The sequence below is a fragment of the Anas platyrhynchos genome, chromosome 2, assembly GCF_047663525.1.
Source record: "Anas platyrhynchos isolate ZD024472 breed Pekin duck chromosome 2, IASCAAS_PekinDuck_T2T, whole genome shotgun sequence".
Taxonomy (NCBI): domain Eukaryota; kingdom Metazoa; phylum Chordata; class Aves; order Anseriformes; family Anatidae; genus Anas; species Anas platyrhynchos.
In genome coordinates, this window is record NC_092588.1 from 159,300,970 (window position 1) to 159,312,732 (window position 11,763).

General features: G+C 70.6%; 2 protein-coding genes across 7 annotated transcripts; both read left to right on the forward strand.

The window, feature by feature from the left end:
- The first annotated feature begins 3,306 nt into the window (after positions 1–3,306).
- LOC140001672 (protein HEG-like) lies at positions 3,307–7,196 on the forward strand. 3 transcript variants are annotated; one of them, XM_072034094.1, is made up of 11 exons: positions 3,307–3,458; positions 3,939–4,064; positions 4,179–4,264; positions 4,342–4,400; positions 4,480–4,634; positions 4,711–4,839; positions 5,089–5,131; positions 5,252–5,289; positions 6,487–6,568; positions 6,766–6,904; positions 6,997–7,196. In XM_072034094.1, the coding sequence occupies exons 1-11, from the start codon at positions 3,377–3,379 to the stop codon at positions 7,069–7,071; spliced, it is 1,014 nt and encodes a 337-aa protein (XP_071890195.1). In that variant the 5' UTR covers positions 3,307–3,376; the 3' UTR covers positions 7,072–7,196. The 3 variants fall into 3 exon arrangements, with proteins under 3 accessions (XP_071890195.1, XP_071890196.1, XP_071890197.1); XM_072034095.1 differs by having other exon boundaries at positions 4,513–4,634; XM_072034096.1 differs by lacking the exon at positions 4,480–4,634 and having other exon boundaries at positions 4,322–4,400.
- A 501-nt stretch (positions 7,197–7,697) lies between these two features.
- AOC1 (amine oxidase copper containing 1) lies at positions 7,698–11,592 on the forward strand. 4 transcript variants are annotated; one of them, XM_072034070.1, is made up of 5 exons: positions 7,698–7,764; positions 8,809–10,364; positions 10,535–10,823; positions 11,000–11,132; positions 11,239–11,590. In XM_072034070.1, the coding sequence occupies exons 2-5, from the start codon at positions 8,822–8,824 to the stop codon at positions 11,512–11,514; spliced, it is 2,241 nt and encodes a 746-aa protein (XP_071890171.1). In that variant the 5' UTR covers positions 7,698–7,764; positions 8,809–8,821; the 3' UTR covers positions 11,515–11,590. The 4 variants fall into 4 exon arrangements, with proteins under 4 accessions (XP_071890171.1, XP_071890169.1, XP_071890168.1 ...); XM_072034068.1 differs by lacking the exon at positions 7,698–7,764 and adding an exon at positions 7,952–8,096 and having other exon boundaries at positions 11,239–11,589; XM_072034067.1 differs by lacking the exon at positions 7,698–7,764 and adding an exon at positions 7,983–8,096 and having other exon boundaries at positions 8,792–10,364; positions 11,239–11,592.
- The last annotated feature ends 171 nt before the right edge of the window (positions 11,593–11,763 follow it).

Here is an 11,763-nt window from a genome sequence, read left to right on the forward strand (position 1 = left end):
GGTCTGAAATGTGGGAACAAACTGCAGCTGGTGTGCGAGCACCAGCTGGAGGAGGAGGAGGAGGAGGAGGAGGAGGAGGATCCCCGAGGGACACGTTTAAGAGGACAGGGCTCAGCCTCACACCTCCCTGCTGCAGGAGCACCCGATGTACGAGGCAGGTGCTGAAGGTGGAGGAGAACCAAGCCCGGTCCACGCAGAGCAGGAGCAAAGCGCGGCCACTCGGGTCTGGGGACGATGTAGTGACATTTTGGGAGCAACCGGGCATGGACACAACCCTCTGCTGGCAAAATGAGGCAGGGTCTGCCCGTAGGGGCCGCCTGCTGCTGTTCCCTGCGTGTGGTTTCAGCCACAGGTCCTTCGGCTTCAACCCTCTCCTGTGCTCAGCCCCTTCAAGCCCAGGGCGTTTCTTTTTCAAGCCCTGGTAAACCAAAGATCTGCTGATCCGCATGGTGCTGTCCCCTTCTGTCAGAAAAAAAGACACCAATGTCGTCTCTGGGTCGTCCTTCGACCTTTGGGGTGCTCCCGTGCCCATGGGATGTGATGGGATGGGGATGGGATGGGGATGGGGATGGGGATGGGGATGGGGATGGGGATGGGGATGGGGATGGGATGGGATGGGGATGGGATGGGGATGGGATGGGATGGGGATGGGGATGGGATGGGATGGGGATGGGGATGGGATGGGGATGGGATGGGGATGGGATGGGGATGGGGATGGGGATGGGGATATGGGATGGGGATGGGGATGGGGATGGGGATGGGGATGGGGATGGGATGGGGATGGGATGGGGATGGGGATGGGATGGGGATGGGATGGGGATGGGGATGGGGATGGGGATGGGATGGGGATGGGATGGGGATGGGATGGGATGGGGATGGGATGGGGATGGGGATGGGGATGGGGATATGGGATGGGGATGGGGATGGGGATGGGGATGGGGATGGGGATGGGGATGGGGATGGGATGGGGATGGGGATGGGGATGGGGATGGGGATGGGGATGGGGATGGGGATGGGGATGGGATGGGATGGGGATGGGATGGGGATGGGATGGGGATGGGGATGGGGATGGGGCTGCCGGATGAGGTCAGCAGGAAAACATTTCAAAACGCGGGGTCAGAGGAGGACGAGGTGTTCGGGGGGAAGCCTCGCTGCGGGACCGCAGAGGCACAGGAGGGAGCAGGGCTGAGCACGGTCACCTTGCCCTGCACCAGGGGGGTGTCCGTGGCACCTCTGCAGCTTTGGGGTGTCTGCAGCCTGCTCCTTTGGGCAGCCGGGGGGTTTCTGTCGCCCAATCCCTTCACCCTGATGACCGGGACACTGCTCGTCCGCGCAGCTCGGCCCTTCCCGCACTCGCCTTTTGTCACTATTTGGGGCAAAAAGAGGCGTCGGCAGCGCCAGCCCCGATTCCCCGCAGCCGTTCGCTGCCAGTGCCATGCTCTGCGTGCAGCTGATAAGTGATAACACCACGAGATTGATAAACACCAGCTGGGCAGGGCTTTCTGCAAAGCCTCCTTTGATGCCACGCACCCTCCGGCGCTTTCCTTTGACAGAAACGGGGATTTTTTTCCTTAAAAGCGAGAAGTTTTCCCAATCCCCGCCGAGTCTGAGCTCGGCACCTGGCAGCCAGCAGCCGGCTGTGAGGAGCTGCGACTGCAAAGGCTCCTGCCCCGGGGACACACTGGGAGCCCCAGTAGCCCCAGTAACCCCAGTAACCCCAGTTGCCCCAGTGACCCCGGTAGCCCCGGTAGCCCCAGTAGCCCCAGTAGTCCCAGTGACCTCAGTAACCCCAGTAGCCCCAGTCACCCCGGTAGACTTGCTAGCCCCGGTAGCCCCGGTCACCCTGGTAACCCCAGTAGCCCCAGTGACCCCAGTGACTCTGGTAGCCCCAGTGACCTCAGCAGCCCCAGTAACCCCAGTAGCCCCAGTAACACCAGTGACTCCGGTAGACCCAGTAACCCTGGTAACTCTGGTAGCCCCGGTGACCCCAGAATCCCTGGTAGCCCTGGTAACCCCGGTAACCCCGGTAGCCCCGGCGACCCCAGTTACCCCGGTCACCCCAGTAGCCCCAGTAACCCCAGTAGCCCTGGTGACCCCAGTAGCCTCAGTGACCCCGGTAGCCCCGGTAAGCCTGGTACCCCTGGTAGCCCCGGTGACCCTAGTAGCCCCGGTAGCCCCGGTGACCACCGCACACCGGGGCCGGGCGGGGCCCGCAGGCCGCGCGGTCCTCCAGGGTAGGCCGCGTTGCCATGGCGCCGGAGCCGCTCTAGCCGCGGACCATAGAGAGGAGGCCTCAAAACCCCGCGGGTTGCTATGGGAACGGGGTGGTTGCCATGGGAACGGGGGGCGTGGCCACGCCGGGCGGGAGGCGGGGCCTAACGGGGGCGTTGCCATGGCGACGGGGGAGGATGCTGGGGAACGGCTCAGCCCCCCCAGAGCCCCCCAAAGCCCCCCACAGCCCCCCATAGCCCCCCATAGCCCTCCCACAGCCCCCCCATAACCCCCCATAGCCCCCCCCATAACCCCCCACAGCCCCCCATAGCCCCCCATAGCCCCCCCATAGCCCCCCATAGACCCCCCATAGCCCCCCCATAACCCCCCCATAGCCCCCCAATAGCCCCCCCATAACCCCCCATACCCCCCCCATAGCCCCCCATAGCCCCCCCATAGCCCCCCATAACCCCCCATAGCCCCCCACAGCACCCCCATAGCCCCCCATAGACCCCCCATAGCCCCCCCCATAACCCCCCATAGCCCCCCATAGCACCCCATAGCCCCCCACAGCCCCCCACAGCCCCTCAGAGCCCCCCATAGCCCCCCACACCCACCCATAGCCCCCCATTGACCCCCACAGCCCCCCATAGCCCCCCACAGCCCCCTCATAGCCCCCCACAGCCCCCCCATAGCCCCCCACAGCCCCCCCACAGCCCCCCCATAGCCTCCCCATAACCCCCCATAGCCCCCCCAAAGCCCCCCATAGCCCCCCACATCCCCTCACAGCCCCCCATAGCCCCCCCCATAGCCCCCCACAGTCCCCCACAGCCCCCCATAACCCCCCATAGCCCCCCACAGCCCCTCATAGCCCCCCCATAGCCCCCCCATAGCCCCCCACAGCCCCTCATAGCCCCCCCATAGCCCCCCATAGCCCCCCACAGCCCCCCATAACCCCCCATAGCCCCATAGCCCCCATAGGACAATAATGGGACAGGGACAGGGACATAGGGACAAGACAGGACAGGGACAGGGATAGGACAGGGATAGGACAGGGAGGGACACAGGGACAGGGACAGGGACAGGGACAGCGCTGCCCGCCCCCCCCTGCCCGCCCCCCCCGCCCGGCAATCATTAACCGGGAGCCGAGCGGGGCCTGGGCGCGATGCGGGGGGGAAGCCGCCTCTTCCTCTCCCTCCTCCTCCTCCTCCTCCTCCCTGTCCTCCCCCTCCTCTGCTGGGGGGCAGGTAAGGACCCCCCCCGGCACCCCCGAGACCCCCGGGACCCCCGGCACGGCCCCGCTGTGGCACGGCCGGGGCACACCGGGACCCTGCTGGGGGGACAGGGGGGTCGGGGGGGGTCTGTGCCCATGGGGACAGTGGGGTCGGGGGGGTCTGTCCCCATGGGGACACCAGGGTCACAAATGTCCATGCCCATGGGACACTGGGGTCTGTGCGTATGGGGACAGAAGGGTCAGAGGGGTCTGTGCCCATGGGGACAGTGGGGTCGGGGGGGTCTGTGCTTATGGGACACTGGGGTCAGGGGGGTCTGTTCCCCTTGGGGACATCAGGCTCAGAGGTGCCCATGCCCATGGGGACACTGGGGTCTGTGCTTATGGGGCCACCAGGCTCAGCGGTGTCTGTGCCCACGGGGACTCGGGGCTCAGTGCGGGCCATGGGGTTTATTGGGGTCGGTGCCAGGGGGCTCAGCTGCTTTCACCCCCCCAGCTGATCCCGGCTGCGGGTCCGGCCCCCCCTGTCCCCCTTGGAGCAGCTGCGTGGAGCACCCGGGGGGGGCCACGTGCCGCTGCGAGCCCGGCTTCACCCCCAGCACCGACCGTGGCTGCGTGCCAGGTAGGGGACGGGACCCCCTGGGGGGCTGCGTGCCGGGGGGGGGACACTCACATAGGGACCCCCATGGGATGGGGAACCCCCCGCTCCGGCCACCCTGACCCGAGCCACCCGAAGCCAGGACGTTCCCGGGGCTCCTGACGCCGCGGGACCCCAAAGCCGTGGCCGTGAGCCCCGTGCTGGAGGTGGATCTGCCCCGGCTGGTGAGTGGGGGGCTCGGGGGGGGGGTCAGCAGGAGGGTGCCCACCCACAGCACCCAGCCGAGCCCCCCCCCCCGCAGTTCCAGCGCATCCTGGGGTCCCTGGACCTCTACGTGGCCTCGTCCCTCCTGGAGCCGCAGTGAGTGCCGGGGGTCCTGCCCGCCGCCCCCCCCGAGCTCCCCCCCAACCCCACGGGTGACACGGGGGGGTCCCCGCAGGCGGGGGGCAGCGGGGGTGACGGTGCTGCACAGCTTCTCGGTGCTGTCCTCGGTGACATCCCGGCACGTGGAGGAGGCCGTGGCGAGCTTCCAAGCGCGCTGCAAGCCCCCAGACCCCGGCTGCCGGCTGCTGCGGGACGTGCTCGCCTACCGCAGTGCGTGGGGTTTTTGGGGGGGTCCTGGGGGGGGGGGATCCCCGCTTCTTGACCCTCGTTTCCTTTCCCTCCCCAGGCATGAGCCTGTGCGAGCTGCAGCCCTGCGACCCCATATCCACCGTGTGCCTGCCCCAGGAGGGGGTCGCCCTCTGCGCCTGCCGCCCGGGTTTCCGCAGCGCCCACCCCATGGATCGCACCTGCACCGGTGGGGGCCGGGGGGGGGGGCAAGGGGGGGGCCTGGGGATGAGGTCCCAGGGGGGGAGCTGGGATGGGGGGGGTGGTCTTCGGGGCTCCATGGGGTGCTGATGGGGTGGGGGAGGTCTGAGGGTGGGGGTCGCAGCCCGTGGGGCAGGGGCCAGCCCCAAGGGGGGGGGTCGTGGCCTCTAGGGGGTCTGAACCCCCCCCATGTCCCCCCCCTACCTCCGGGGGTGCACGGCTCGCCCTCCGTCCCCAGCCTGCCGCCCCGGGTCGCGGCTGAGAGATGGCGTTTGCGAGAGGTGAGTGCGCCCCCCCCGACCCCCCCGGTCCCCCCCGGCCCCTCCCGGCCCCCCCGGGGCTCTCCCGGCCCCGAGCCCCCAGCCCCGCCACCCCCCCTCAGCGCCCGCCCCTCCCCGCAGGTGCCCCTTCGGCTTCAGCGGCTTCGAGTGCGAGGAGCGTGAGTGCGGCACGGGGACAGACCCTGGCCCCGACCCCGACCCCGGCCCCGATCCCAATCCCGATCCCAATCCCAATCCCAATCCCGATCCCGACCCCGACCCCGGCCCCGACCCCGACCTCGACCCCGGCCCCGATCCCAATCCCGATCCCAATCCCGATCCCAATCCCGATCCCGACCCTGATCCCAATCCCGACCCCGACCCCGGCCCCGATCCCAATCCCGATCCCAATCCCGATCCCGACCCCAATCCCGATCCCAATCCCGATCCCGACCCCGACCCCGGCCCCGATCCCAATCCCAATCCCAATCCCGATCCCAATCCCGACCCCGGCCCCGACCCCGACCCCGGCCCCGATCCCAATCCCAATCCCGATCCCAATCCCGACCCCGACCCCGACCCCGGCCCCGACCCCAACCCCAACCCCGACCCCGACCCCAATCCCGGTCCCGATCCCGGCCCCGATCCCAATCCCGATCCCGAACCTGATCCCGATCCCGATCCCAATCCCGATCCTGATCCCAATCCCAATCCCGATACCGACCCCAACCCTGACCCCACCCCCGATTTCAACCCTGACCCCGACCCCAGTCCCGACCCCAAACCCGACCTCGACCCCTATCCCGACCCCGATCCTGACCCCAACCCTGACCCCACTCCCGACCCCACCCCCGATTTCAACCCCGACCCCGACCCCTATCCCAATCCCGATCCTGACGCTGACCCCGATCCCAACACCGCCCCCTGTCCCCTCCCCAATCCCGATCCTAATCCCGACCCCGACCCCTCCCCGACCCCTCCCCGACCCCTCCCCGACCCCTCCCCGACCCCGATCCCGTCCCCGACCCCGATCCCATCCCCGACCCCGATCCCATCCCCAAACCCGACCCCAACCCCTATCCCCATCCTGATCCCTATCCTAATCCCGACCCCGACCCTGTCCCGATCCCGATCCCGATCCCGATCCCAATCCCAATCCCGATCCCGACCCCGGCCCCAACCCCGACCCCTCCCCGATCCCGGCCCCGAACCCGACCCCGATCCCAACCCCGCCCCCGCCCCCTATCCCCATCCCAATCCCTATCCTAACCCCGACCCCGACCCCTCCTCGACCCCGTCCCGCCCCCGTCCCCATTTCCACCCCGACCCCGACCCCATCCCAGTCCCGATCCCAATGCCGCCCCCTCTCCCCGCAGCCCTCCTGCTGGCGCTGGTGCTGGTGTCGTGCTGCGGGGGGGCCCTGCTGCTGCTGCTGCTGCTGCTGCTGCTGCTCGGCGGGTACGGCCCCCCCCGGCCCCCCCAACCCCCCCGACCCCCCGACCCCCCCGACCCCCCCGATCCCCCCGGCCCCCCAGCCCCAGCTCTGCGTGGGGAGGGGGATGCGGCGGGGCTCCCCCACTCGCACCCCCACCCGGAGACCCCCCCGTACTCCCCAAATCTCAGCCCCCCTCCCGTTCCCCCCCCCCTCTCCCCAGGAGATCCCGGCGCCCCCCCCCGCCACCTCCCTCCCCGCTGCCCGACCTGGGGGCCCTGCAGTTCCCGGCGCGGGGGCTCAGCCTGCCCCGGGTGCAGCCCTGCGGGACCCCCGAGGTCGAGCACCCCGAGCCCCCCCCGGTGAGTGTGTGTGTGGCGTGGGAAGGGGGGGGGGGCGGGAGATTCCCCCCCCCGTGGGGCGCTCCCACGGTGCGTGACGGCTCCCCCCGCAGCCTGCCCGCATGGAGACCTTCCTGGCGCACCGGGGGGGCCCGGCAGGACGGGGCGAGGACCGCGACTATTTCTGAAGAACCAACCCCCCCCCCGCCCCCCCCGCTGCTTCCCACGCGGGACGGAGCTGCGGGGATCCACGCGTGGGGGGGTGGGGGGGGGCACCGCTGTACCCAGCACGGAGGATAAAGTGGAAGCCGCAGCTGCTCCGAGTGGTTTTTGGGGTGGGAGCAGCCAATGCGCATCCGCATTTATGGCACGGGGGGGGGCAGGGGAGCAGCTTATGCCCTCCCACGCCCCCCCACGCCCCCCCCCCCGTGGCCAGGATGTAATCACGGACACGAGTGGGAGCCTCCCGCGTGCGCCCTGGCTGTTATCTCGCCTCGTCCCTGGAGTTTGATCGCAGCGAGGCCATAAAGAGCGGAGCCCCCGGGACGCGGAGGGCGTGGGGGGGGGAACGACCGGACGGGGACGGCCACGGGTGTTCATTAACCCGCGGGGGGGGGGGGGGGGGGGGAAGCCGGGCGCGGAGCCCCACGCGTGGGATGCGCTGGGGAGGGAAGTGGGAAAGGGGACAAGGGAAGGGGGGGGACGACGCGCGGGACGGCTCCGCGCGCTTCTGCACCAAGCGGGGAGGAAAAGGGGGGGGCGCAGCATGGGACCCCCACCCTGGGGTGCTGCCCCGGAGCACGGGGCCCCTCCCCGGCCCCCCCCGCGGGGGCGGGGCGGCGCGGAGCGGAGCGCGGCGGCGAGCGGCGGCGAGCGCGCAGGTGCGGGAGGCGGCGGGGGGGGGGGGGCAGCCGGGGTCGGAGCCCCCCCCCCGTGGGGGGTGCTTGGGGGGGGGCACCGTGGGGCGGCCCCACTCGTGGCGGGGCGAGGGAAGGGGGGCAGCGGCCGTGCCCGTGCCCGTGCGCGCTCGGCACCGGGGATGCGGAGCCCGCTCCCGGCCTTGACCCCGGGGGGGGGAGGCAGCGGGGGCAGGATCTGGCCCCCGGCCCGTGCAATGCGCAGGGGGGGGCGGAGGAGCCCGGGGGGGTCAGCGCCCCGCGGCACGGCCGGGTCGGGGCAGAGAGCCCGGGCAGCGCCGCGCTCCCCACGCGAGGTGAGTGGAGGGCGCACCAAGGGGGCTGTCGGGGCCGGGCGCTCCGCCAAGGAGGGGGGTCCCGGGGGGGCTCGGATCCGGGTCGGGGGGGGTCGGGGTCAGCCCCCGCAGCCCCGTGCCCGCTCTTTGTGAGTTTCGGAGCGCCGGAGGAGCCCCACGGAAGGAGCCGCGCAGCGCTCGCTGTCCCCGTGCCCACCGGGGGGGTGGTCTCCAGCACCCCCCAAGCTCAAGGAGCTGCTTTTGGGGACCCCCCCGAACCCCCAGCTGGGATCACTGGGGCTGTGCAGCCCCCGTGCTGGGCACATTGCTGCTACTGTGGCTGCTCGGGGTGTCACTGGGTGCCCTCCACCCCGCAACCTCAGGCACAGGAGCTGTGTGGGATGGGGGGGTGAAGCCCCCCGGGTCCCCTCTCGCTGTTCCTTGGCTCTGTGCCTGCCCCCCGTGTCTGGGGGCACCGTGCCCGCCTGTACCAGGTGTGAGGGGGGGGCTCTGATCCTCCAGGGGCTGGTACCCGGTGCTGTGGGGCAGGACGAGGCGCCCTTTGCTGTGCAGAGCCCACACCGGGTTTTCTGTGCGGGGAGAGGGCACCCATGGGTGGCACCCAGGTGTGGGGAGGGGAGCAGCCGCTCCTCCTGCCTGGGGCGCAGCGTGAGCGCACGGCACCAACATCCCCCCGCGGCATCTCCCCAAGGCAGGACCTGTTCCTCCCCAGGTCCCCGGGAAGGATGTGGCCGCTCCGGCTCGCCTGGGCGCTGGCCGTGCTGGGCATCGCGGCCGGCACCGACCCCACCGCGCCGCCGCCGGACAAGGCCTCCATCTTCGCCGACCTGACGCCCGCGGAGCTGCGCGCGGTGCGGGACTTCCTGATGGGTCGCCCGGAGCTGGGGCTGTCCCCAAGCCGGGGGGGCTCCCTGGCGCAGAACACGCTCTTCCTGGTGGAGCTGCTGCCCCCCAAGAAGCGGCTGGCCCTGCGCCACCTGGACAAGGGCGGCCCCGCGCCCCGGCGCCAGGCTCGAGCCGTCGTCTTCTTCGGGGGGCAGGCGGAGCCCAACATCACCGAATTCGCCGTGGGGCCCCTGCCGCGGCCCAGCTCCTACCGGCCGCTGCGCTTCAAGGGCAGGCGCACGGTGCCCTTCGCCGCCCGGCCCATGACGCAGCTGGAGTACGAGCTGCTGCACCGCGCGCTCGTGCAGGCGACGGAGCCACTGTACCGGCTGCTGCGCGACGCCACCGGCTTCTGGTACCACAACTGCACCGACCGCTGCCTCACCTTCTCGGACATCGCACCCCGAGGGTTGGCGCCCGGCGAGCGCCGCAGCTGGTTCATGCTGCAGCGCTTCGTGGAGGGCTACTTCCTGCACCCCGTGGGGCTGGAGATCCTCATCGACCACCGGGACCCCGATCCGCGCCGCTGGGCCGTCCAGAGCGTCTGGTACAACGGGCAGTACTTCTCCAGCCCGCAGGAGCTGGCCGAGCGCTACGAGCAGGGGCAGGTGGCGGTGGCACAGCTGGGTGACCACGCGTCCCAGCTCCTCTTCTCCACCTACGTGCCGCGCGGGCGCTTCACCACCGGCACCCCCACCGACGTGCACGGGGCCAAGGTGTGCGAGCCCCAGGGCCGGCGCTACCGGCTGCGGGGGAACCGGCTGGAGTACGGGGGCTGGAGCCTGGCTTTCCGCCTGCGCTCCTCCTCCGGCCTCCAGCTCTTCGACCTGCGCTTCAACGAGGAGCGCGTGGCCTACGAGGTGAGCGTGCAGGAGGCCATCGCCTTCTACGGCGGCGACACGCCGGCCGCCATGCAGACCAAGTACATCGACGCCGGCTGGGGCATGGGCTCCGTCACCTACGAGCTGGCCCCCGGCATCGACTGCCCCGAGGTGGCCACGTACCTGGACGCCCACCACTTCTATGACACTGACAGGCCGGTGCGCTTCGCCCGCGCCGTCTGCATCTTCGAGCTGCCCACGGGCGTCCCGCTCCGGCGGCACTTCAACAGCAACTTCCAGGGCGGGTACCACTTCTACGCCGGGCTGGAGGGGCACGCCCTGGTGCTGCGCACAACCTCCACCGTCTACAACTACGACTACATCTGGGACTTCCTCCTCTACCCCAACGGCGTGATGGAGGCCAAGGTCCACGCCACCGGCTTCATCCACGCCACCTTCTACACGCCGCAGGGCCGGCGCTACGGCAGCCGCGTCCAGAGCCACGTCCTGGGCAACATGCACACCCACCTGGTGCACTACAAGGTGGACCTGGACATCGCAGGTGCAGCCCCTGACCAACCCCCTGGGGCTGGACCCTGTGCCGGCAGCTGCGGGAGGGGGCTTGGGGGTGGCACGGAGCTGGGGAGGGCGCTCGGGGCCGTGTCCCTGCTGCCGCTGGGATCCCCAGGGTGATTCTGGAGCAATTGCGGCTCACGGCCTCTCCGCTTGCAGGCACTGGCAACAGCTTCGAGACGGTGGACTTGAGCTTCGAGAACATCTCCAACCCCTGGAGCCCCGACGCGCGCGTGGTGCAGCCCTGGCTGCACCGGCGGCCGCGCCGCAGCGAGTGCCAGGCGGCTTTTCCCCTGGGCCAGGCGCTGCCCCGCTACCTGCTCTTCTCCAACCCTCGCCAGCAAAACCGCTGGGGCCACGCGCGCAGCTACCGCATCCAGCACAGCTCCCACGCCGGGCGCGTGCTGCCCCGCGGCTGGAGGGAGGAGAGGGGCATCTCCTGGGGCAGGTGGGGCTCCGGGAGGGGCTCTCGGCAGCAGGCACCCCCTGGTGCATCCAGGGGAGTGGGGTGGGAGGGGTGTCCTGCAGGCTTGTGGCACGCGTGCACGTGGCTCTGCAGGGTCCCCGTGCTCAATGGCAGGGCTGATCCTGTCCCTGTCCCTGTCCCTGTCCCCGTCCCCGCAGGTACCACCTGGCCGTGACGCGGCACCACGAGAACGAAGCCGTCAGCAGCAGCCTCTACACCCAGAACGACCCCTGGGAGCCCCTGGTCAACTTTGAGAGCTTCATCCGTGATGACGAGAGCATCGAGGACCAGGTGACGGGGACAGCGGGGCTGGGGACAGGGGCCGGATGGAGCAGGGGTGGTTCTGGGCATCCCCAAGCCCCGTGACCCTCTGACGGCCGTGGTCCCCCTCTCGCAGGACCTGGTGGCCTGGGTGACCGTGGGCTTCCTGCACATCCCGCACGCCGAGGACGTCCCCAACACGGCCACCCCCGGCAACGCCGTCGGCTTCTTCCTGCGCCCCTTCAACTTCTTTGACGAGGACCCCTCGGTGGCCTCGCTCAGCCCCGTCATCGTCCGCCCGCTGGACCAGAGCTTCTCGCGCCTGGAGGTGCAGCGCTGGACGCCCGACACCCCCGGCCCCTGCGTCGCGCCGGGGCCCTTCACCTACAATGGCACCTACTGGCCCGAGTGAGCGCGCGGGGACCCCGGGGACCTTGGGGACCTTGGAGACTCCGGGGACCTTGGGAACCTTGGGGACCCCGGGGACCTTGGGGACCTTGGAGACTCCGGGGACCTTGGGAACCTTGGGGACTCCGGGGACCTTGGGGACCTTGGGAACCTTGGGGACTCCGGGGACCTTGGGGACCCCGGGGACCTTGGGGACCTTGGGAACCTTGGGGACCTTGGGGACTCCGGGGACCTTGGGGACCTTGGGGACCCC

What these genes read in the sequence shown, in the direction of transcription:
- LOC140001672 (XM_072034094.1), top strand. Translation starts at nt 3,377, where the DNA reads ATGCGGGGGGGAAGCCGCCTCTTCCTCTCCCTCCTCCTCCTCCTCCTC. An exon ending in CCTCCTCTGCTGGGGGGCAG is followed by an intron (nt 3,459 to 3,938) that starts GTAAGGACCCCC and finishes TCACCCCCCCAG; the next exon opens with CTGATCCCGGCTGCGGGTCC. An exon ending in CGACCGTGGCTGCGTGCCAG is followed by an intron (nt 4,065 to 4,178) that starts GTAGGGGACGGG and finishes AGCCACCCGAAG; the next exon opens with CCAGGACGTTCCCGGGGCTC.
- AOC1 (XM_072034067.1), top strand. Translation starts at nt 7,998, where the DNA reads ATGCGCAGGGGGGGGCGGAGGAGCCCGGGGGGGTCAGCGCCCCGCGGC. An exon ending in GGTGGACCTGGACATCGCAG is followed by an intron (nt 10,365 to 10,534) that starts GTGCAGCCCCTG and finishes CTCCGCTTGCAG; the next exon opens with GCACTGGCAACAGCTTCGAG. An exon ending in AGGGGCATCTCCTGGGGCAG is followed by an intron (nt 10,824 to 10,999) that starts GTGGGGCTCCGG and finishes CCGTCCCCGCAG; the next exon opens with GTACCACCTGGCCGTGACGC.